We start from the raw sequence: 25,997 nt of genomic DNA, 5'->3' as shown, positions 1-25,997 counted from the left end.
GCGCGCTTTTATTACCGGCGGGCATCGCTGCTGCACACGCGCAACGCGCTCGCATCGATCCGTCTTTCCCCTTTCCTTTACTCGTCAACCGAAACAACATAATACACATCTGATAAGGTGGAAATGAGAAAGGCTATAAAAGACGTTGGTACACGTTGGTAGATTGGGAGAGGTTATGCCGAAGGTCAGATGTGGTAAATACACGTCCAGAGTGAGACGGGACTCAAACAGTGTTCTAGTGTTCTAGTGTTTGAGTAGATACTAGATAATAAGTCATAGTTTTCCATTTGTAAGAAATTCAAGTCTAAGTCAAAACTCAACGTGACTTAAGCCAAAACTTATTTATTACAACATTGACTTGTATTCTGCTGATGCGCAAAATTGAGTTATCAGCAGTCTAATAATACCGTATTATTATTCATCTAATTTATAATTTAAAACAACAAGAATGGTAATCATTAAGCACGTAATTAAATTAAAAATGCAGCCAGCTGTCCAAAGTTCACATGGCATTATTTTCTGTCTGTAATTAACGTAAATAATGAAATAATTCCGTTAATTACAACAAAATTGAAAAGTTTGCCGTCTCATGCGCGTCGAGCGCTAATTAATTGATAAGCAACTTTTATTATTTTATTATTGCGTCGAGATAAATAATAGAAACAACAAGTTTTATTTGATTTTTTTTACAAGTTATAAGTTTATCTACAATTACAATAATAATAATAAATATAAGTTATCTAATCTGGTATCCAGACAACTAAAAATAAAATTCGGTCAGTTTTGATTGATTTTGATTTTCATACTGCTCGTGATACTGCTTTGTATACTGAATGATATGACGGTTTTTTATCAGTATATTTACTAGTTTATATATGTATATATATTTATATAAAATTTGTAATTAACTAAATAATTATACGTGTTATCGGAGGATTTTTGCGGCAAAATTACGGTCGCGCTCCACCTCGTCCGGATGCATACGTTTGCGATGCGAGAAACAATTTCCAGAGCTCGCGAATGCTTTCGGGCAATATATGCATTTATATGGGCGTGCGCCGGTGTGTTGATTCATGTGAAACTGCAAACAAAGCGGTAAATTAGTGTAAAATCATGTCATTTACAACTTTGCAAGTTTTACAATCAAAGCTTTTAATTTAAACCATCAGATGGCAGCACAATGTAGATATTATGAATTTTATTTGTTTTAGTTTAATATTTTTATACACAGATGGCGCTGCAATGTCTATTTTATATTTTATTTTACCTTTAAGTCTTGATTGCGTTTGAATGATTTCTCACAAAGTTGACATTGATGTGGTCGTAGGTCACTATGCGTGATTGCATGCGCTTTGAGAGTACTCTGCGTTGGATACACTCGCTGACATATCTCACATTGAAACTGGACGCGATTGTGATAAATTTTATGCTGAGCCAGATTCGCGTTTGATTTAAATCTACAAACAAACAAAACTTAATATCATTTCCATTCACTTCATCATAAAATATTATTACATTCGTTTACAAATATCACACTCATGCTTCCCTTTAGGCCTGTGTATCCGCAGATGTAGTTTTAAGTTAACAGGAGTAAAATTTTTCTTTCCACAAATTGGACATGAATAATCTTTTCCATTATCATCATTATCATTGTTAGTGTCATCATGTGAACACTTTTCATTGTTGTTGGTTTCATTATGATCACCATCGATTGAATTCGGTGAAATTGACGTGAAATTAAAATCGCACATCAAACATGGCGGTTGTGAGTGGTTATGGTCATCTTGGAGACTCTCACAACTGCTTTCTAAGTACAAAGATGGATCTACGACGATTTCGAGGGTTTCATGAGTGTTAGAATCAGATGCGTCAATTAATAATTCATTATTATTATTATTGTTGTTATTATTAATATTATTGTTGTTATTTTGATTTGGTATTGATGAAATATTTTTTTCTTTAAATTTACGAATTCGTTTCTTTTTGCTATTTTTCTCACTTGTTGCATAATCATGATCTTTATTCACTGTCTCTTTTGTTAGATATGCATGTAATAATCCGTTGGTTGTTGCTTTTTTACTTGTTTCATCTTTGGAGGCTTGTATTAAATCACGTTGACTTTGCGACGCCATTATTGCAAAGCAGTGAAAACTTTCCAACATATTCAAACACTCCGAACAGACGAATTTTGTTAGTTTATCATCCATAGTCACCTAAAATTTTAATTATTTTTAAATTAATTTATAATTACTGAAAATATTAATTTCTACCGTAATATATAAATATTTTTTAATGTGTTGTTGAAGACACCGTATCAACCCCTCGTCACTAAACGCCATTATGCCATTTTCACCCGGACTCGAACATAATCTACACTTTAACATCTTTTTCTCTTGCGATGCGCTTAATTCACTCTCCACATTCATCATCACTTTATTAATTGAGCACTAATTGTCCCCTGAACGTAAATATTAATGTATCAAGTCGTAATGGAGGCTGAAATTGCACCCCTAACGCTCTGGTATCACCTAGCCGTAGACTGGCATTCGCGTAATTGGCTGCTGATGACGTATAGCAGCGCAATTGTATAAATCGAGCGCTGATTTTTCGAGGGCACTAATTCATGCATCGAAATACGAATCTAACCCCCAATAAACAATCGAACAAACGTCAAATTACAATTAAACTAATTTAATACTTACATTTTTCATTATAGTAATAATTGTATTTTAAATTGTTTATTTTTTTCTTGTTTTACATGAAAATTTAAAGAAAAAAGAACGTTTTGAGGTTTATGAGGGGGTGGTTAATTTTAATGGCAGATCGAGTAGGAGCACGTGCACTTGTTGCCGCCATCTCGTAGGGATGCACAGATGTACGAGAGGCTGGATGAGTGTAAATTGGAGGGGATGCTGAAAAATCTATAATTTCAGCAGACATTTATATATTTATACTAGTTAACCGGGCAAACGTTGTTTTGCCATATAAATTATTTCAAGTTTCTAGATAAATTTTAGTGTAGACAAAATGTAACTTACTTATTATAAAAAATAGGGGTTGGTGATAAGAAACCAAAAATTTAGGGTTGTATGTATATTTTAATGCCACATTAAAAAAATAAAAACAAAAAATTTCGACCAAAATTTAAAAAAAATTAAGGGTGAACAATCCTTATCACTTAAAGATATGAAGTTACCGATTCTCAGACCTACTGAATACGCATATAAAAATTTTCTTTGAGCGGGATGAAAAATGATTAAATTACTAAAATGGCTATACAGAAATAGGGGTTGGTGATAAAAAACTAAAAATTTAGGGTTGTATGTATTTTTTAATTCCACATTATAAAAAAAATAAAAACAAAAGAGTTTGTCCAAAAATTTTAAAAAAAATTAAGGGTGAACAACCCTTATCACTTAGGGGTATGAAAAATAGATGTTAGCCGATTCTCAGACCTACTGAATACGCATATAAAATTTGGTAAAAATCGGTAAAGCCGTTTCGGAGGAGTATGGAAACAAACACTGTGACACGCAAATTTTATATATATAGATATTTATAAATTTTAGAATATTTACAAAATTAAATATAAAAGTATTTAAAAATGACTTTATCACAAAAACCACATTTACAATAGAATATTTGGCAGAATAAATAGAAAATTTACAATAATATAAATTGAGCACGTAAAAATTACAAAAATAACAGGGCAGTATTTAATATAAATCATATTTTTTTCATAAAACTCAAAAATTAATTTTTCATAATTTAAAAATTAATTTGAGTTATGGAGTTGTCATCAAATCAGTACAGGATTTTGCTTTGTTACTCCTAAAATAAAATTGAGGTTAGGTTAAAATCAGCCATATTTATATAACCTACGTTTTTGTTTTACGACGTGAGACATGCAAAGCAATAGGTCCTGATTTAATTGTCTTGAAAAGTAGCACAGCATCAGCATGTGAGATATCATGACAGACTTGACCATTGACAGCTAGGATTTCATCACCTTAAAAATAAAATTTATTATTATTTTGTAAAAAAAAGTAAGGTTAAAATATAACTAACCTGCTTGTAATCTGCCATCTTCAGCTGCTTGACCATTAGCCAATATTGTCTTGACAAAAATCCCCAGCGCACCTTTCGGTGAATCTCTTCCTCCAACGATAGTAAACCCAAGTGATTTCTTCCCGGGACCTTTTTCCAACACAACAGTATGAAACGAGCATACTGATGACCTGGGTCTTCTTGGAAGTGTACAAAAATTCGTTGAGGTCACTTGATCCAATGAATCACTATCTAATCGGATAAGTTTACTTTGTGGGTTGAAAACTTGTAATTGATCTAAATTGTCTTCCCGCGTTTTTTTATTCAATGGATTTATTGGAGGAGGTGGTGTAATATTGTTAAAAGGAGAGTCGCCATGTTTAGAGTGGTTTGAATAGCTTACAACAGCTCTCCGAAGGATTTTATTATGAGAACTGTGACTGCTGCTATTCTTTTGGAAGTAGTGTTGTCTTCTTGATACCGGGGTTGTTTTTTGAAGGTCATAATCAACAGGGGATTCTTGTATTATTGATTCCGAGGGTTTTGGAGGTGATGGGTAGTGAGGACTGGGAACATTTGGACTTGAAATTTCTCTTGATATTAAAAGATGGACTTCTAAAGCGTTGGTACTAAGTGTTTGACGGGCTTCCGAAGCAGTTAAATTAGATAAGAGACGATCGTTGACGTTGATTATTTCATCACCAACAGCTAAAGAGTTTTCTCTAATAAAAAAACAAAAAAATTTAATTTAAAAGTTTAGTTATGTTGATGTTAATAACTAACCTGTAAGCTAAGGTCCCTGGTACAATATGTGCAACAACATAACCTCTCATCGGTGATTGTTTCTGCGCAATCAAAATCCCCAACTCCTCCCTGGGTTCACTCTTCTTCAGTGCAACCATCGTAATATTCGGAATCCTCTCACTCGGCTTTTTGCTCGTCTTCATCTGCAAGTCTAAATCACCACCATCGCCATTATCGCTCTCCATTGCGGATGAGGAGTCGGTGACAAGGATCCCCGAGTCAGTGTCCTCGCCATCAATGAGCAGCGCCTGATCGTCGTCTTCGTTATCGTTATCGTTGTCGTTATCAAACACCGCCGCCGCCTTCTGGGACTCGATCACCGTCTTCTTTTGGAACTCTTCCAAACCGGGCAGCGCGCCATAACTGAAGCTGCGCAGTTTGGCGCGAGACCTCTGATAGCCTTTGCTCGGCGTCGACGTCGCTAATGGCTGATCATCATCGGCCGGCTTGTACAACTTTGCGATGAATCTATTCGTCGTCGATTGCAGATAACGCTCGGACATTGCGCGCAACTTTGACGACAGGCAGGAGACTCTCGGGAGGCTGTCATAGCACTCCATTGGGTTTGTTTTCATTGGAGCTGGACTATTACCATCAACATAATCACTATCTTCTTTGATATAAGTTCTACTTGTGCTTCTACTACTTCTTACAACAGGTTTAATATTATTACATTTATCATTATCATTATGTATCGTGGAGATGATTGAATCATGTCTTGTAATATCCGGAGGTGGGTTTATTATCTTATCAGATGTTGAAGGATTAGTGAGGTTATCAAGAGGTGTTGATGATTTAAAACATGATAACCTCGTGTGTTTAACTCTATCCAACAGGGGATTACGTTTTTCTCTATGGCTGAACCCCCCACCACTTGAAAATGTATTCATGGTGTTAGGGGTTATATTTTCTGATGTTTGGTTATTAAAGTCACATCGTGGTTGGGATTTATGTCTCCTCCGATGAGATTTTTCGGTAATAATCATAGACTCTTCAACATTATAAAAATTTGTTTCGTGTTTATTGCTGGAGTTTCTCCAACTTCCCAAGGACATATCTATAGATATGAAATAAATGGTTTTACAGAAAGTTTTTATGTTGTTTAGGATTGTTTTTACCAAGTCTAGATCGGTGTGCATGTGCATGTCTCACGCTTAATTTCGGTGTCTCGATGAGGGCATCTTCCGGCCGATGGGAATCCGTCCTCAATGGCGACAGGCTCAGCAAGCGCGGAGCGTCGCCTTGCTTACGAAACCATCGCATCTTTTCGCTTTCTGCAACATAATAAACCAACCAATTAGCGGAGATTACATAAATTTTGTTATTACATCAAAACTATGTTTTTTAAACAAAAAAAAAAACTAAAAATTATACACGAAATCTTTGCAATATTACATCGTAAAACCTATATAATTATTAATTAGTTGCTTTGATTGCATATATTTTACACGTGACAGTAATTAACAACTGCCTTTCACCTGTTCCACAATATATAATAAATTTAGAATGTGTGGAATTTCGGTGTTCAAAGCGGCGTAATCACCTGACATTTTCAGAAATTTTACGAGAATCAATTAATTCTCTCTGGCAAATCAAATATCATAGGAACATTGCCCAACGCGCGCCGCTGTTTTAATGTTGTGTTTAATTAACAAACTAATGCAAAACTAATTATTGACATTAACATAGCAAATTGCGCATGTAATGCGATCCAAACACATACCGGTAACCCAGTTTATCGATTAGCTAACAATTATTGTAACCGTACTTACGATAAATGTGTATCAGCACGTGGGGCGTACAATTGGTTGCCTAGAATAAACTCTAAGGCGTGTGGCATCCACGTGAGGCATAAAATACTACGGAATTGGATATTATTTATGATCATTGTAAGCGCCTGATTGCTTATTATTTATTATAACATGCGATTTATTTATGCGCGCATGAATAGAATGAATAGAGTAGTCGTAGTTGGGAGCCGCCCGGAGTCACATTGCTAACACAATTTGTTGAATGTTGAATGCAAGTTTAGATGCGAGTGTGAGCCAATGTGCTCATGCAGAAAATCGAAAACGCACTCAAGCGCTCCAAAGACGACAATTGCATGCATATTTAATAACAAATACAAGGCGTTGCATAACTGGAAAGTAATTATTATTTCATATAAATCATTAATACATAAAAATCCATCAAATAATAATAATAATAATACTCGGTAGATGATTGTTATACCTGCATATAACTGTTTTGATATTAATATTAAATGAACGCATTCTTTCGCATTGCAATATGTAGTTCGAATCGCAATCGGTCAATAGTTTATCACGACAAGAAGAGAATGTTGCTAACACGTGAACGACATACCGCAAGAGGTGAGGTAAAACCTATTTATGCCAAACGATTACTTTATGCATATTTGAAGCGAAAAAACTGTTCTTATTGAAATTTGTATCACAGAAAACATGGGATTATGAATAATTACTAGTGGTGTAAGAAATAAATCATGCCGCAATCAGTGTGGCTTTGAATGATGGAGTGCGGAGAAAGAAGTGTGTGATCAAGGACTTTTTCGATTCGAAACGACAGCGAGACAAGCGAATTATTTGTTTCGTGCGAAGAGGAGAGGTACAAGTCGCCAGGTACGTGCCGAGACAGGTGCAACTTTATCAAGGATTACTTCTTTAGGAATTTATTCCGTTTCTTTATTTTTGTTTGTGGTATTTATGATCAATAATTTAAATGGATTGATAAACATGGTTTTATGGTATTTATTGGGATAAATTCAAAGTTAGGGGTTGAATTTAGGACAAAAATTGTTGGTTTTGTTAAAATTTTCATGATTAGAGCAGAAAACACTCTGAATCTGAAGAATTAATGAGATATTGTTAGGTTTTAGATTGTTATATGACAAAGAAATATTTCTTCTCCTCTCGGAACCCTTAAAAAGCACTCAAGAATTACAACTTTTTGTAAATTATTGAAATTCCGCGAAAAAACACCCTGTATCTCCTGTCCCTTTGGAGAAATTTTATAATTTTGAATTTGGCGTAATATTTATTATGATAAATCATGAGTTAGAGTTGAAATATCCGCCAAAAGTTTTTAATTTGCAAAGTTTTTAATGATTGGTGCAAAAAACACTCAGTATCTCCTGCATTACTACGATATTGTTGAGTTTTTGATTATAATGTGATAAAGAAATATTTCTCTCATGATAATCACCTATTGTCCACTCTCTAAACCCTTAAAAAATAAAAAAAATTACAATTTCTTATAAATTTTTGAAATTCAGCAATAAACACCCTGTACCTCCTATACCTTTGAAGCAATTTTAGTTTTTTCATTGTAGCGTAGTAGATAAAAGAGTTTTTCACAATTTCCAATCGAAAAAATAATAATTTTAATATCAAGTTTAATTCCATCTGCCTTTCCATTAAAATAAAATTTCTAAACAAATGTTTGGCTTTGTCTTGCAACTTGCAATAAAGCTTTTTATCGTACCGGGAAGCAACCTTAATCAAGTAAACATTAATGATACATTCGAACGTTTTGTTCAGGTCGATTGTTGCGCGTTCCTTTGCGTGTTTGTTTTATTCCCTTCAGTAATGAATATTTAACGCTACACTGCATTTAATAACCACACGAATTTATTGAGTTGAATCAAATTTAATAAAAACTGGTATTATACAGTACATACCTACTCAAAGCAATATATTGACCATATTAGTCCTTGACATTTACGAGTTGAACCGTCTTCAGTTCTTAGCGCAGTTAATTTTGATCAAAAAATTTTTCTTATAAATTTACAATTTGCTACGTGGACAATTTGCAATTTTCTATGCTTTATGTTATGTTATGTGTGATTATCGAATTATAAACCTAGGCTTTCATCTTATATCTTGACAATGTTTTTTACCGTTTTGCACAAAAACAAAAAATGTACCGCCTAGCGGTGTTAATTTCCATTGTAATTTTCAATCATGTTAATAATGATATTATGACACCTCTCGGCTTTTCGGTGCGCACGCCAGGAAGCCAATTTGCAGCCGCGAGAAGAATTAAATCCATGCGCGGTCATTTGCCGAGTCCGTTATGGCATGTTATTTACATAACTGTGATCTTGTCATCGTTTTGATATCTTGCGATATTTAATCGTTTTCCTTCCACATCCTTACCGACACCGCATTAGCATTCGTATCTGTTACCCAGCTCCACAAACTACAAGCTGTGCGTACTTACACCTCTGTAATTATCGTAATTTGATACAGTTAAAATTGATTATTTGCATTCGGCATCCACAGTACCCACTTTGATTACTAATCGTGTTATTATGCCAGGTTATGATAGGTTATGTGCGCCAGCTAGAAACTGTGTAAGCAAAGTGTAACAAACAATCAATTAATCAATAGCTGGTTTTATTTTTCGCATGCATAATGGATTCAATTGCGGATGCGCCGAGGGAAAAAGCTTTTAAAATATTTTATCGTAAAATTTTATAGCGTTCGCCATAAATTATTGGTGTGCGCGCTGATGAAAAAATAAACGCACACGAAATTGAAACATGCGTCATTTGCCTGGATGAGTTAAGGTGTGTGTGTGTAAAAGTGGCAATAATCCGACCTCAAGGACGCTCGCGGTCGTTTCTCGGTGGACTCCTGCGTTCCTCTGTTGATGATGCACGACATCGTCATCAACAGACGGGAGCCGAATGGTACATTGCTGAAATATTTGTGAATTGCACAAACATTTTTTTATAAACGCTAATGTATATTGGGTTGCAGTTGTTTAAGTCAACTTAAATATTGACTTAAGAAACAGAAAGTTTTTGGGGTTTATCTATGTCAAAATTAATTTTAGCAAAGTAGGAACATGCTAAATAGCTTAAAATAAAGAAAGAAGAATAAAAAATTTGAAAATTGAAATTAAAAAAAAATTCGGCAAATTTTTATGAAAACAAAAATAATTTGAAATAATTTTTGCTAATTCTTTCACTGTGGCCCAGAAATAATTGATGTCAAGGTATGCAAACTAATAATTTGAATCTCATTAAACTTCTTTAACAAATACTCAACTTTTCAAACGCAAACAATAAATAAAATTTACTGCCAAATATTCGCGTGGGAGTCAACAATAAATCTCCCAGCGCTACGTCTATGAATTGTGGGAGTTATTTCATGATTCAATAAATAATAATTTAAATATTTTTATTTTATTTTTAAATTTTAATTTTAATTCATTTCAATATGAAAAACGAAAAATTTGATCTGAACATGTTGATATCGACCAGATCCAGATTCCTAATGAGTTGTTTCGTAGCATCGTCATCGAAGCTCGTCTAGGAACTGTAAAAATGCTGCTTTTACGGCCGCAACGAAAGCGAGTTTGTGCATGCTTGATTTGGTTCACAGCTCACAAGTTTTTATTTCGTCAGTTTTTCGTTCGCTGCGAGTCAAAAGGCAAATCCCAAGCCGGATGCGTTTGATGCGCACCGAGTTTATCTTAAGTCAACTGAGCACACAGCACACACAAAAAAGAGGAAGGTATTAAAAACCTAGTTGCTTAGAATATTTTTGCACACTTTGTATCAGCAGGTATAATATTTACCTGTGCAACATTGCAACATTCATGACTCATACACATAGTTTTTTACGTTTTAGTCTAAAATTGATTTCTTTAAGTCACGTTTTGCGGATTTAAAATTTCCTGCGTATCTAGTCTTAGAAACGTGATAGAAACTGACTTCTGGATGAAGAACGAGTGCGATTTGGCGTCCAGTCGGGTCGAGCCAACCGCAAATATGCACAATCGCCGGTTTTGGAAAAATATCCGAACTGGTCTTGCGCAACTACGCAACGAGATCGCCGCAGCCAACCATATGAGCTTGTATATACAGGCAGAAATCAAATAGTAGCTACATTTTGACTTAAGTCATCTTACACTGCCTTCAATGATGATGATTTTGCGGAAACCTGAAGTTTCTATCGATCGCATCTCGTTTTACAACTTGCACGCGTCCGCAATTGACCAAATAAAGCGAAACCTCGCCGGATCGAATTGCGATACCCTCACTCAATCCGCTCCGATGTCATTTCTTATGTAATATTTACCATCGGTGATTAAAACTTGTTGTTTTCTTCTGGAAAATTTTTAATGCGCATGCGCGTGCTTCTGAGTTAGTTATCAGCGTAATTGGCGACTGCGCACTAGTCTCATCAATTATAATTCCTCCTCGGCTGAGTATACACTAATATATATTTTCAGGCTGTGGTGGAATTCCGTCCGTCGCGTTTTGCAATATGCAATATTCTAGCCGTATAAACTTGACATCTTTTCGCGGGCCGGGTATTTAAATGGTAACAGGTTTGATGGCGTAAAAAATGCGCCATGCTACTGCGCACCACCCGTGTATCCAGACGGCTGTAATGCTCAACTTTACCTATGAATATTTTCACTTTAAACATGCGCGCAAAATCTTCCTTGCATTTTTTTCGATTTTCCAAAGAATTTATCCTTGATTCTTCGGCGTCTTCACCTGGATGGAATAAATTTGCAGTTTCCTGCCATGCTAATGATGAGCGATTTATGTAAATTGCTGATTCACTTTCATACTCTACTTATGTTAAGTCAAGTCTGCTTTTTGATTTTTGTTTGCTCAATTATTTCGTTTCATCGAAGTCGTTCTCAGGTCGAGATTAGAATGACGCAAGTTTTATGTAATCAACAAAATTGCCTTCAGGTTTTTTCTTCTCTGTGTATATGTTCATCGCGTGCGTTTTATTAAAAATGCGTTTGGTGTGAGATGACTTGCATCTTGTTTCGTTTACCTTTCGCTCTTGCAACGGAATCGCGATTGTGTTCATTTTCTGAAGAATGTACCGTTGGCTTGCGCATCATCTCAATTTCGTTTTCATTACAGCACCACATATCAGTAAAAGTTTAACATTTAAGTAAACTATCTTTTCTTTACTTTTTGAAGAAATATTCTCTATGCAAACATGGTTTATCACCCGAATAGGTCTTTAACCTTTAAACTGACACCACAATTCGAATTTTTCTTCGTTTTTTTTTCTTTGTTAGTGTAATCACGTACTTACAAAACACTTAATTTCTTATTGGATTGTTTGTTTGTACATTTGTCACGTTGGTTAAAAACCACACTGCGGAATGCGTCTTTGATGACTTTCGTTGTTAACTGTCACAAACGCAACAATATGATTGGATGCTTCGTGAGCGGAAAGCATAAATTTAATTTCAGCGTTTAGCGCCTTCACATCAACGTCAAGTTCACGGAAGACACACGCATGATTGAGGCAGCCAATATAAACGTTAGAAGTTTACGCATGCATTGTGGTCATCGGTGATTTACAACGCGTTAAAATGTTTCGCATTGTTTCTGAGCCTCGCGCGCGTTTTGTAATTTCCTGGTAATATGCTAGAGACATTTCGTATGTGAAGATATTCTTTTTCTGTGGACACATGTGACAGATGTATTATCTACGATTGTCGAGTTGTTCATTAAATTTGTTTGCATTGCACTCGGGTTATTACGTTTATTGCGGCTGCATTCGTTCCGTTCAATTTTTTTCGCGCGCCGCTGTCTTCGGCGTTGCGAATAAACAAAAACGCGCATGTCATGTGTCATGTGGATACATCATTATTTATTCTGCATTACTGCATTACGCGCGTCGGCCGAGATCAGCAGATTAACAGTGTTGCAGGCATGCTAATAAGACTAATAACCGGCTGTAACAATTGATCAGTTAAGTCTACAGTTAAGTAATCGACTTCATATTGTTACAGCTGAAGGAAAATTATTCATTAGGTTATTTATTGCAGATATTGCAATATACATATATGGAAAGCTAATTTTTCTGCAAGTAAAATAAGTAAACTACAAAGAATTCTTCGTTTTTTTCTCAATTTTAAATTAATTTAATGAAATATGATGGTAATGCACTTTAGCGCCATCTACAGTCAAATTATGTAGATATAACTATGGGTGAATATCTATATCAACTTTCATCCCGTAATTTACACCCATTTAGTTATTTTTTGTGACAAAAAGTAGCCTATTTGCTTTTCCTTAGTCAAAACTATCTTCACAGCAAAATTTATCAAAATTAGTTCAGTGGTTTTTGCGTGAAAGTGTCACAAACAAACAAAACATACAAATTTGTATTTATAATAATAATTAAGATGTGCAACAAAGTGCAAACCTCAGAAAACGCATTATTTTCTACTCTTAATGTTTAATGTCCTCTTTTTAGCCCTAGAAAGGTGAAAATTTAAGTGGGCGAAAAAATATTATGTGTACCATGTGTAGAAAACACACTCTAAAACCAATTTAAAGCCTAAAATTAGAAATTTGTCAATAATCACAAATCGTTATTTAATGCCCGTTTTACGATATTCAATTTGTCCGCACGCTAAGTGAGATTTTCGTCGATAGAAACAGATAGAAAGCAGCGCAATGCATGCCGACGCGTACGCGCACACGAAATTAAATGGATGTGTGTCGCGATTGTAAATTTTGTCGCGAGAATGCGCCTTCGCTCCAAGCAAAAAAAAAACACACACTAACAGCAATTTCTATCGGTCAAGGAATATAATTTTTAAAATGTGTCAATACAGCACCGGCAACTAATCCGTGTCAAAGAAAGTGAATTGCCAACAACAAATTCAATTTTATTTCCAATTCAACATATTAATTGACAATTTATTTATGAACGGAAAACATAGTTTAAACGAGTAAAAATTGCAGCATTGTTTAATGTTGTCATCGATCATAAATATTCATCCAGTTTGCAAAACAAATAAAAAAATTGGCTTTGTAATAATTCATTCAATTAAATTACAAAAACTGATGGCGCTGGGAATTTGTTATTTTCTATAATAATTTGTTTGTGCAGGTTGCAAAATGAGATTCTTCTCGAAATCGATTGCAACGTAATATTACATCAAAACAATTTTAATTATTTTTTAATTCGAAAAATAAAACTCACATCCTGGTGCAGTGTAGGTGAACAATAAACATTACAAAACTATTTTCAACAAAATCGAAATGTCAGTGTTTCTTCAAATGCCAAAAACATAAAACTTTATTACTTACTTAATAAATTTCTGGGATTAAAACTTCACTTCATATAAAACCGTCGAGTAACAATCTTCAGCACTGTGAGTTTTAAAAATGATTTCTTATCGCCGATAGAATTAGTATTGCTTCACGCTTATTAAGTCACATGATCACGATCGATTCGCGCGGTTCTTTCACAAAGTCCCAACGCGCGCGCGTCCACAACAAGACTGTTGTCGCTGTGCTTGCAAACGCATCGCAAGCATGCTAAGCTCGCGGCGCATGCGCACCGCGCACCACTCGCTTTTTTTCTACGCAGGTAGCCTCAGGTGTGCAGTGTGCTTAACTTCACTCAACTCCACTTCCAGTAGTGCTGTTCTGCGCAGCGCGCACCAATGACTTAAGTCATTGCTCATAGTGGACTTTAGGACAGGAAAAGACAGGAAAAGTAAAACTTAGAAGCTGCAGTTGCAACCACGGCGACAAAGATGCAAGATGTTAAGTAACATAGTACGTGCGTGTGCGCGCGGACTGCATGTGGACTTAAAGTTGCGCTACCTGTCTTGAATTTCTTCACAATCATCACATCGCATAGCGTGATGACTGTGTGCTGTGTCGGTGGTGGTCGTGAAAAGGTTAGTTTTCTATTTGGAATGTGAGTGTAGTAGCAATGAGTAATGTTATACCTAACATAATTACACTCAGGGTTACCAAACGTCAGAAAATTTCTTTGGATTTTTTTCAAAACATGTTTGAAAGTTTGGTAACCCTACAAGGAAACTAGCAATGATGCTGTACTCTAATTGTGGTAGGAATCTTGAGCGCCACTAGAGTCGTTAGAGTCGGAGTTGTTTTTTTAAGCGTCTTGTAGGAGCTTGACCACTGAGGTAAGTATCTCTACTCCGAGCGGCAGGAGAAGCAAATTATCTTTTAATGAGCGAACCATATTAGCAAGTTTCGCGGTATGAATCGAAGTTTTAAGCTAGACAACACACCATACATGAATATTTAGTGTCGAACTTAGTTTCGTACTTAATTTCCGATTCGTTTTTAATCGCGTCGTTAGCGTTTTGAGCGTTTTACGCCCGTGCAGATTTTATTGAATGCGTCGTTAGCGTTTTATCTGGTTTCATCCCGCGGCTGTGGAGACACTGTGGGACTAATGGAAATTCATTTATCCGAAATCAACCGGGATTCGAACGCGTGGGCTTTGCGATGAACAACTGAAAAACACTGTGTGGAGATTTTCGTCTATAAGAACCAGAGTATCAAAAGAATCGAGGCACAAGTGGATTAGGATTAAATAAAAATCTGTGTACGCGCTGCACACAAATCCTCGCAGCGTGCGCGCAAATCCTCGCCGGCAATTTCCCGGAGATAATTTTTATTCGACGGATTAATATTCGGAGTTTATTGATTTTTCAACTCCGGCGACATTCGTGTACCAGTACACACATTGACCACTTGGTAACTGCATGCTGCACTTTGCTGCACCATTTAATATTCCATTAATTTTGCACTTTTGCGCGCGCGGGAAGGCGGAGGAGGTTTTGATTCAGCCGGATCAATTTTTCTCTTCGTGTACAAAGCGGGCGCAAATTGTGCGGAGCAATGCCGGCCTCCCGAAGGTGCGGAATGAAAGGCACACTGACATTGAAAGATTGAAGCGGGCCGAGCGCGGGTACAAATCGTTTTCCCGGCGTGCAACCCTAGAGAAAACACACCTTTCCACGTTGCGCCATCACCGCCAAACCACCAACGCAAAAAGAAACAACATAGAAATGAAATTACAAGCATTTATTACCAAGATTTCCAAGTGGAAAATATGAAAATCTCATGCTTTTGACTTTGCGCATTTAATTTTGAATATAGTATATTATGTATTACACTGTTGTGTACGGTGATGAACGCGTGGTCATCATACGAACACGAATCTGATGATTCTGCTTACGATAATAGCGACACGTCAACTTTAACGACCACCATTACCGGGCACATCCACCCCTCTTACCTGCACTATCGGTCTGAAGCAGTAGGGAAACGTGTTGCGGTCCGTGGTTGGTGGTCCAAGCTGTCAGGCTGGACACGAACGGGCGCGGACAGAAACAGGACGTCGGTTTCATCGAGAATCCTCGCTCCACCGGCGAAACTTATACACTCACACTTACAGCAAAATATATTCTATATTAAGTTGGGCGATGTTTTGTGCGGGACGCTCATCCCGTCATCAATAATATTTCATTCTGTGTTAAAACTACCAACGTGCGGAGTGGAATCATTCCGGAATGGATTTCATCTCTGTTCAAATACCAACAACACGTGAAATCAATTTTCTCGATATTTATCTGTCGATTTATTTAATGTGTTGTGGACAATTGTGTCGATCGAATTTTTTTCTCTGCTTGTTTTGTTTACATTAGAAGATGAAAAAGTTTTGCGAGCGGAGAGATAAAAAGTGCAGCTGGGGCGTAATCGTAATCGTCTTAGTTTGTTAGTTTTTAGTGCTTTAAGTACTTTGTCGCCGGCATTGTTTAATTAAAGGCAATTAAAATTGCGACTCGGCTAACGAAGCCGGCGCGAAGGTGCTGGCAATGAAGAAAGGCAGCCAGTTTGCACTTTGCAATAACGGCGCAGGTCGGCAATCGGCAGGACGACGGCAAGGCGCTGACAATGACGACGGGCAATCGAGTGTGAATACTACCACGCCTTATTAAACGTTTTGTTCAATTTAGCGCGACGCGAAGACGTGAAGAGGCCCGAAAACTCATCCCGGTGACTCAGGCGGGGGCTTAAACTGGGACAATTTACAAAAGAAATTGCTAGAAAAATATTTGTACTACATAACTACACTAGGAACTTGAAACAGTGATTTTTAGAACAAAAAAAACGTTTTTCTTACAATTTTCGAAAATTTTCATTTTTTTTTAAATCTTCTTTGTTTATTACATAGAGAATTAATTTCTTAAGGATGGAGTATAATTGGAAATTCAGTATATTTAATATTTTGGTAGATATTCCGCTTTTTTACAAACAAATTTTTTCAATAATTATTGAATTCAGTTTTTCTTTAGTTTCGAATTTTTATATATTTTTTTGCTCCTACCACAGCAATCCAAACAGAATTTCTGCTAAATATTCTTTGTATTCTTTAAATTCTTCAATAGGATGCTTTGCAAATTATAATATTGATTTCCATTGCTATTTTCTGGCATTATTTATAAAAAATTACCTGTAATTGTACACTTTTATATATTTTACTAAAAACCCACAACATATTTTCTCTTGGAACGTTTTTTGCCACAAAATACTAAATATATCCCCAATACAATACAAAATACACATATTTAATTTTACTTTGAAGTGAAATTCTTTTTAATTCTATTCTGATATTATATTACAATATCCATTACATTAAACGCTTAACGTTTTTATTTTTTGGTCCTTTGAAGATACTCTCAATGCAGATGCACTCATCTGATGGATTCGATTTTAAACTTTTGTTGAATGTCACATATCAAAGGATCTGGTTACAATCGACTTTGGAATCAATCAGCCAGCAAGTAATCACTTAGCGGACGATGTGTGCGCACTTGCTCGCCTCGCAATTGAGCGATTAAGTGTGTACAAATCACCACTCCACTCTACTCGACTGACTCTAATTGGGATTCCAGCAGTCATGAATTTAATTTAATCCCAACTAAAACAACCCCCAAAGCAAGAAGAAGAAAAAACAGCAACCAACAGTCAATTATTGAAATTACCTCTTGAAATATTAACTCACGAACGCGGTTTACGCGCGCGAGCCGGAAAAAATAAAACAGAAGCTCTTTAGGGAAATCGATCCTTCTTGCTTGGCGGGCAGGTCAAATTCCAGCGACTGGATTCCTGGTTTTCCTGGTTTGGCACAAACACTGCGCGCAATATTGTTGAACACGGCCGAACGTTAAACGCTCGCCATTAAGGTGCAAATTGCTGTTTCGCCGACGCAGGCTCGACAAAAGTTTTATCATTTCGCGTAATTGCCGCCTTCTCCGCGTGCGCCACTACGATTAGTTTTAATCTCTCGTTGCTGCTGCTGCGCGCGGGTTACAAACCGCCGTCATTCGCATGAGTGGCACTAATTTCTGTTGTCATCGGATTCAACGAGACAAGTACTTACAGAGATTAATTTCAATTGTCACAAAACATAATTTATTGATATCATATTTTAATTTTTATGAAAACTGACTTCCGGAATGCAAAATTTTTAAATTTTTAGTTTTTATAAATTGTAAAAATTGGACAGCTAACTATCAAGTGACTAAAAGGGAATTTTTGTCCAGAGATTGATAAAGTACTTTAGTCACGGCCATGGCTAAAGTACTATTTTTGTATCTAAAAACCCTGAAAAATAATTTAAAGATAACAATCAAAAATGTTTTTTTTTTAACCAAAAAACTAACAATTATTACAAAAAATATTTCATTAATTCTCAAAAATATAAATTTTTCAGTATTCAGAAACAAATGTTTTTCAAAACCGGTCAAAGAGATTTTTAACGACTAATAGTCAAGCGATTACGTCGTTTAGAACGATAGTGGCCCAACGTAGTTTAAGCCATTCTGAATTAATCAACATCCGAAACGGAAGGAAGGAAGCACTCTCGCTTGGCGCGTTAGTTATTCATGGTGTGCGAGACGATGCCCATTTGTATCCGGTCGCGTGGATCCTTGGATCTTTTACAGCGTCCGACTCGGTGTACTACAAGTGTTGCAATACTGAGTTAAGACTACTGCCGGTACAACTAAGCCGCCCGACTTGCAAGTGGTCCTTACGAAAGCGACTAAGACATCAACAAGGCATGTTTCGCTAGGTGTGTTTGCGGAGTTCGCTCAGTAAATTGTCACACCCAAACGATGTGTCTATGCCAGCGCCCTTTTCATACTTAATGCGTTTCGCCCGGTCCAGAGACAACGCTTCGCATGAAATATGGCGAATTAATGATGCATTCGGCCATTCAAGTCGCTCGACCCGAAATTATCTCGCCCTAGACACGCGCAAAAACTGCAAACTCTTGTCAACTATTAATACACATCTTAATAATACCATAAAATTAATTTTTCACATCCAGTTGAGATGGAATAATTTTGTCCTACAAACGTAAATATTGTTCTTTAATTAAGACCAGCACAATGAATTTCGTGCATTTTTAAACCAAGTATTTTTCTTCACTGTTTGGACACAAAACACGCGCCGAACGTCACTGCTAATTGTTTTCCTCTTCTCCAACCCTTTAGCTGGCAATTTTTGCGCAAGGTTAGTGTCTTTCTTGATGAAATTTTCGCCGTGGCAATCAAAATGCGCACATGAAATGCACCCCTTGATCCGATTATGCATATGATACGTGTCCGGTGGAGGCGCCGGGCATCACCGATGGGTTTTCGCGCATTTGCGAGCGTTTGCATGCATTGCATGCAGGTTGGTGTTTGTCAAAGTTCGTCCGGCATTTAAATTTGTTTGAATCTCGGCGCGGTGCGGGTCAGCTTTTTATTTATTTTCAATTTCCATAGTGATTGAAATTTAAATATTTACAAACGACGCATCGTGCACGCGATGCGATTTGCATTTAAATGCGAGCGCCGAGCGATTCGTTTCATATTTTTTTAGGCCGGGAATTGCGCTTGCAATTGAATAAAAACGCAACAAATGCAATAAATACAATAAATGCCCCGCGATTCGATCACACAATTTATGCGATTGTCGTTAATATTTCCATAAATAACGCCCGGATTATAATAATATCGCATGCATGAAAAATAACTTTCTGATTAGTGTTAATTGAAGCTTGTTTATTCGTAAAATAACTAGAATTATTTCGAAAAGTTTCACAGTTTGTTGCTGGCGTTCGTTTAATGCGAATTCGATGTTTAGTTAGCATTATGCAAACATCCATTACGGCGTCAAACATTGAAAATTGAGGAACTCGCGTGGAAACTTTGTTTCCAAGATGCGGGAAATTGAGCATCGAGGATAATCCTCTTAATAGTGATAATGGGTTTGTGGTGTGGCGACCACGTACAACAAACATATCCCGTTAAAAGTGGGATCATGCTTTATGTGCGTTTTCCTGGTACTTGTAGCTCATTAGTTTTTTTTTTGTGTTTTTAATTCCTAATGACATGTTTTTTTTTTTGCTTTTGCCATTGTTCAAACACGCACTAATCACCGTTTTATGATGTTCTCCGCAGCCATTTAACTTTCCTTCGACCTTTCGCACGCCATTCGCAAACAATTAGCAAAGTTCAAAAAAGTTTCCAACTTTTTTCCTTAAGACAAAAAAATTTACACCGAAGTTTGCTTGTTCATTGACGCCTTTTGAGTATCGCTCGGTTTTCATAGCGCTTGATTTTTCAAAACTTCTTGGGATGGAAAAAGAAAAAATATTCGACAAATATAGCTCCATCATAATTTAATTTTTTGCTTACTTAGAGTTTCTAATGGTTGTTGTTTAATGCTTCTTTTTGTCGGTTATAATGTAATGATTATTACATATTTTTCTACGTTTTTCACCCTCTCTTGCGCGCGCGCTGTAATTATTACCGGGAAGTTTTAATATCGCGTTCATTAAACTTTACGTACTTTCGGCACAACATTTAATCATGTTTTCATTTCGCATTACCGATCCGGGGGGCGCGTCTATCTTCGGTTTAATCAGGCAGTAATTTTTGCAGGCTCTCGTAAAACAAAATGAGCGAAATGAGTTTTAATGAAAAATTATGAACGCGATGCACCACCCCTCCGAATGTGTGTCTGATGCTAAATTGAAATAAATTAATTCGCGTGCTGTTTCGCCGGTTTTATCATTCGCTAATTCACTTATTCGACTTTCGAGATCAAATAGCCGGAGTGCCGTCGAGGCAAATTATTAATTACTGTTGCGCTAATGAGTAATGCATTTAGAGTTTTCCCGACTAGGTAGCGACTTTATTTGCGTACATATTTAATTATAATCTGACCTGATTTTTACACTTAAATGCGCTGCGCATGCGCATTTACATAATAGGTGGAGCAAAAAACATAAAATATTTTATAATGAGTTATTTTTGCTAAAATTGTTGTTAAAAAAAATTACATTTCTCTTAATATTGCTTCTGAAGTCATTTTTGAGTTATTTTTTATATATTTATTTTTTAAATTTTAAAATTTTCAAAATTAATTTTTTTTATTTATTGAAAAAATAATCAGGTGCTTATCAGAATTAATTTTATGTAAACATTCTGATGGTTTATTAGGTTAATAATTTCACGTATGGATTTAGTTTCCTCTTTATATTGTTGGTGGAGGAGCCGGGCGTGTGGCATGCGGCTAGTGGATTTGCAGTCTTATCAAAAATGCAGCGCACGAATTCGCTTCAATATTGCACAACAGCGCCGCGGACGATAATCCGCTCTGATCGGCTTCGCGAGTCGGCGGAGTCTTCATCAGCGAGCGCTCCAAGGGCTCCATAAACATAAAAACCCCGCAATCGATAATTTGCCCCCACCCAATGCCTCAACAAGTCTCTCACGCTCGTTGTTGCTTGTTGTGTGTTTGCTGGCGTAAACAGTTTACGACTCCACATCAGCCGCCACCGCCGCCGCCGCCGCCATCGTCGACTTTTCCATAAGTTTATTGTAAATTGTATACTGAAGCGAATGCGGAAATGCAGTTATCTACTTACTCGCCGAATGCAAAAACGCAAAGAGCCTCTCTGTGTGCGGTGTTCTGTTTCTGACATCAATTCTGACATAACTTCTCTGCGCGTACGAACGCTTTGAAAATTGTCGTGGAAAATGTTTCGCTAACTTTTACCACCGCGAGTCATATTCGTATTGAAGTGGGATAAATTCGCTAAAGCTTATTATCAGTGAATACAACACAAGTAGAAAAAGTTTACGTAATAAATGCTCAAATAAAATTTTCAAAACAAAGGGTTTTATGATTTTAAATTAAAAAATGAATTATTTTAGCCGTAAATCTTCGCACTTTCAACAAACAGCCGTAGATAATCACAGCATTATTTTTTCATGCAAAAATGTAAAAATGCAAAAAACTAAAATCTCGCCTTTAGAAGTGCGAAAAAAATCATTTCTTTCTCACGGTCGACGGCGCTGGCCGCTCTTGATTATCCGCTTCGCGCATGAGCGCATCGCGAGCCAGGGAGCCGCTTATTCAAATTGAAAACGCGCGCCCCGAAATCGCGTCAAACGTTTATCTTTAATTATATTTTCGCCTCGGCCGGGAATCCGCAAAATCATTTTCGTCCCGACTCTTTTCTACTCTACATTAGCTCGGATAGCTCACTGAGGGTGGAATGCGAGGGGGTGGAAATATTACAGCGACATAATGGAAACTCTTATCAGCGCACAACTCTACCACTAGTATTTCTAGCGTAAAAATATTCAACTAACGCAAAGAAGAAAGAATAAAAAGAATTCAATTTTTCTGTTTGATGATATTGATTTGGAAAAAGTTTGTAAATTTATAAAATTTAAACTTCGCAACAGTTGCGCACGAGTAACTCCCAAAGGTGTCGAGGTGCGGAGTTGTTCGCGTTCGCTAAATCATAATCACAACATTCTAACGTTCTCCCATCGGCCGGAAGTCTCCTGGCGTTACAGCGAAACCCTTTTCGTTTCCGGCGCATATGGCGCACATATGTCCCATTCCGCGACCGCATTCGTACGCCCATAAATATGAACTCAATTTATTTCCTGGTGCTGCAAGTTTTGCAACACACGACCTCTGAATCATTCAAAAGTGAAACACGAAACATTTCACATGTATCTTTTAAGGTTATAATTTTTTTTTCTCAAAAAATTCAAAGTAAGATATTCTTTGGTTAAACATCGATCGACAAATAGAAGCACGTATTGCAATGCACTTACAAGTTGATGATTATTGTCGAGATGACAATATGAGAGTATTTTGTAGAATCCCATTGTATCCACAAGAAATAATCCCATTTGCCGCGCTCGGGATGGTGATGCCTGCGCCAAACTACTTACAGTAAACGGCGTCGTTTGGAGTCCTCCCACCGAGACCCTTCGCGTACCGAGCTGATAGCCCCACGATCACGATCACTATCACAACCCATTGTTGTTTGTCTACGTCGGGACTGATCCGGGCGCGCTGATCCACAGCTGGAAGGGATATCAATAGCAATAGCAACGGGAAACCGCAAGGTGGAAACAGGAGACGCAGGTACTCAACGGCGTGCACGGTGGTGGCACCTGCATTATGCTATCAATTTTGATTAATTGTCCTCGAGAGCCTCGCTTAAGCCCATGGAGTAAACACCGCGCGACAGCGCCAAAGACGCCGAGGATAGAAGGATCTCAAAGCAAGGATCAGCCGGATCCAAGCTTTAAGACGGGTGTATGACGGGACGCATTTGTCTACGCGTGAAATTCCTCACACTAAATTCCACCTGTCAAGGATTCCCCAGAAAATAATCGCACACAAATTGAATATGTGTTAATATTTTTCTTTATTTACAATTCGAAAGATACAAAAATCACATTTAGATGTTTAGCACACATTCAGACGCGTTGAACTCTATACAGGGTGTTTGGAATCATCTAGCATTTTATTTTATAGAAATTTCATAGAAAACATAACAAAAATAATCAGGAAAGTATAAATGTATTGGTTTTGTTTCAGGTCTGCAGAATTCCTCACTGTAAACATTTTTGTTAAAATTTTATTTTAAAAATAATAAAATTTTATGAGGTTATGTATTCTTACCGAGCAGGAGCGCTTCTCTCAGGTCCGTAATTGGCAGATTTTCGATGACTGACGTCCTGTCGTCCAAATCCGAGCGCGAGACCGACGAGACGCATTTGACGCGCATCGACCCGCCCAGAAAGTGATGATTATTGAGGTGAAACCGCAGCCCCAAGACGGTGGTGAGCAATCCTTGTCGAGATTTTCTCGTTGGGTATCTGATGAGCACACTGTTGCTTGAGATCTAGACATAACATAAAAACAAACAAAATCATGGATTGTAAAAAAAAAAAATTGGTTTCCACTTCGTACTTTTTCTTCGTTTATGTACCAATGCAACATGGAGGCGGGGTAACTACGTCCCGATGTACAATTGAGGTTGATTTCATCCCCAATTTGATACTGGACTCTCACCCCGGTTATTTTTGGATCTTCAATTGGTAGTGCTATATTTAAACAACAAAAATTAACAAAAAATTTTAAATTTTTTATTTTTTTTATTTTGCTTACATATAACCTCTAAACGTCCTTCGCTTTGCGCAGATGCAAAAGATGGCGCCTCTGCAGACACTTCACATCTATACAAACCTCCAGTGCGCAGGCGTACAGGTCTTAAAACGACTTTTTTATTATCCGATGCACTAACCTAGATAAATTAAAATGACACATAACATTTTAATAGTTTAAGTTTGTGGTTATGTTGCCTTACATCAACATCAACTCCATCCACTCGATAGCTTGTCGACTGTGGGCGTTCTTTGGCAACGAAACGATAGAATTCTTCGTTGTCTTTATACCACTTGACGGCGTAAAGAGTGTCGTTGCCGAGGTCATAATCGCAGTGTAAATGCGCCGCCTCACCAGGCCGCCGGAAATGCGGCAAATTGACACTCACCCACTTCAAACCACCGATTCCGGCGCACATCGACAGTGGCAGTAAAACAAACGCTATTTCATAAAACATTAATTTAATTATTTTCGCCGTCGTCGTAAAATTTTTAACTAAGTTAATTACTCACCATAGATAGTTATGTGGATATAAAACGACCTGGACGCCATTCTAGCTCCGCGTTTCACATTATTTACATACTCACATTATGCTCGTTAATTTCGGAGCGTTTGAGGGTTGTTTTAACAAAGTTATGAGTCAATTATTACACGCACGCTAATGGCCTTATTTTAATGGTCAACATCTCATTGGAACACAGCACTATAATTCCGCGAATAAAATTTTTATTTTTGTGCACTTAAAATTTAATTAAAAATTTAGTTTTATTTTATAAGTCGCGTTTGTTAGCACGTGTATCCGATGCGAACGCGTCGGTGGATGCAATCGCACTGAGCGCGAGACGAACTGAAGTTTTCCGACGCGCTTACCACCCCCCAGCTGAGGGAAAGTCGGGCGGCCGATGTGCCATTGACATACAGTTTCCCAGGAAAGGACACCGCAAATAACATACACACAAAATAATCGCACAAAACACAAAATCAATCAATTTACGTTGGTACGCCAATCGCGGATGTTGGTCAATACTTTACTCATTATAAATTATAACTGACAATGTGATAAACTGATTAATCATCCACCAATCACGAATAATTGACATTAACAACATCTACGTGGTTAGTGATTATTCAGAGCAAATAAATATTGTTACATTGCATTGAGTGAATATTTATCCAACAAACAGGATGTCTTTAGCGCATAATCTTAAAACCGTGATTACTATAAATGCTATTTTTTGTTTGTTTCCGTTTTATGGTGGAATAGCTCAAGAAACTAACCTGAAAAACAAATTCATAACCTACAAATGGCATAGAAATCTTATAAAACTTTATCTTTTCGCTTGTGTATTGTTTTTATTCACTCAATTGTTCCAGGAATCTTATTCCCAGACAGAAAATACTTTTCGGATTAATCTACAGTTTGAAATCATCATGGCGTTATTAATGTCAATCGCTGGTATTGCTGCGAATTCAACTTTATTCTTCAATTGGAAGCTAAAACTCTCAACAATATCAAAAATGTTTAATACTTTTGATAGTGTTGATAATATTTTATTACGACATGGATTTCCGATTGAATTAAAAAATAATCACATTCAACAATGCATAAACTTTAAATTTTTCTTTTGGATTTTTGTTGTTATAATATTGGTTATATTTGATTGCTCGATTTGGTACATATATGAATCAGAAGCTTATAAATTTCATCTTTTCATGGATAATATCCAAACAATTTGTATGTTTTTCTCATTCATGATGCAATATTTTATATTACGCGCTATTTTGGCTCGCCATGTTAAATTTAATGAGCTATTAAAATGGC

The 25,997-nt window shown here is 36.8% G+C and overlaps 3 protein-coding genes across 4 annotated transcripts; all 3 read right to left on the bottom strand.

The window, feature by feature from the left end:
* Positions 1-657: 657 nt before the first annotated feature.
* Positions 658-2,841, bottom strand: LOC135797104 (zinc finger protein 287-like). 2 transcript variants are annotated; one of them, XM_065309303.1, is made up of 4 exons: positions 2,703-2,841; positions 1,516-2,213; positions 1,268-1,457; positions 658-1,081 (listed from the first exon to the last, which is right to left on the bottom strand). In XM_065309303.1, exons 1-4 carry the CDS (start codon positions 2,709-2,711, stop codon positions 926-928), a joined length of 1,053 nt encoding a protein of 350 aa, XP_065165375.1. In that variant the 5' UTR covers positions 2,712-2,841; the 3' UTR covers positions 658-925. The 2 variants fall into 2 exon arrangements, with proteins under 2 accessions (XP_065165375.1, XP_065165374.1); XM_065309302.1 differs by lacking the exon at positions 2,703-2,841 and adding an exon at positions 2,271-2,645.
* Positions 2,842-3,538: 697 nt separating this feature from the next.
* Positions 3,539-14,262, bottom strand: LOC135797314 (PDZ domain-containing protein 2-like). Its single transcript, XM_065309599.1, has 6 exons — positions 13,961-14,262; positions 5,970-6,125; positions 4,831-5,908; positions 4,069-4,769; positions 3,883-4,009; positions 3,539-3,831 (listed from the first exon to the last, which is right to left on the bottom strand). The coding sequence occupies exons 2-6, from the start codon at positions 6,112-6,114 to the stop codon at positions 3,786-3,788; spliced, it is 2,097 nt and encodes a 698-aa protein (XP_065165671.1). The 5' UTR covers positions 6,115-6,125; positions 13,961-14,262; the 3' UTR covers positions 3,539-3,785.
* Positions 14,263-23,413: 9,151 nt separating this feature from the next.
* LOC135797711 (uncharacterized) lies at positions 23,414-24,992 on the bottom strand. Its single transcript, XM_065310202.1, has 6 exons — positions 24,688-24,992; positions 24,378-24,616; positions 24,179-24,314; positions 23,981-24,114; positions 23,690-23,912; positions 23,414-23,622 (listed from the first exon to the last, which is right to left on the bottom strand). Exons 1-6 carry the CDS (start codon positions 24,725-24,727, stop codon positions 23,537-23,539), a joined length of 858 nt encoding a protein of 285 aa, XP_065166274.1. The 5' UTR covers positions 24,728-24,992; the 3' UTR covers positions 23,414-23,536.
* Positions 24,993-25,997: the final 1,005 nt, after the last annotated feature.

Source organism: Atheta coriaria, unplaced genomic scaffold (assembly GCF_025399875.1).
Source record: "Atheta coriaria isolate IRGN ID8LTWV9N9 unplaced genomic scaffold, Caltech_Dcor_3.1 hic_scaffold_8_pilon, whole genome shotgun sequence".
In the NCBI taxonomy this organism is placed as follows: Eukaryota; Metazoa; Arthropoda; class Insecta; order Coleoptera; family Staphylinidae; genus Dalotia; species Dalotia coriaria.
Note: the sequence above shows the minus strand (reverse complement) of the source record. Positions and strands in the feature narration are given on the sequence as shown.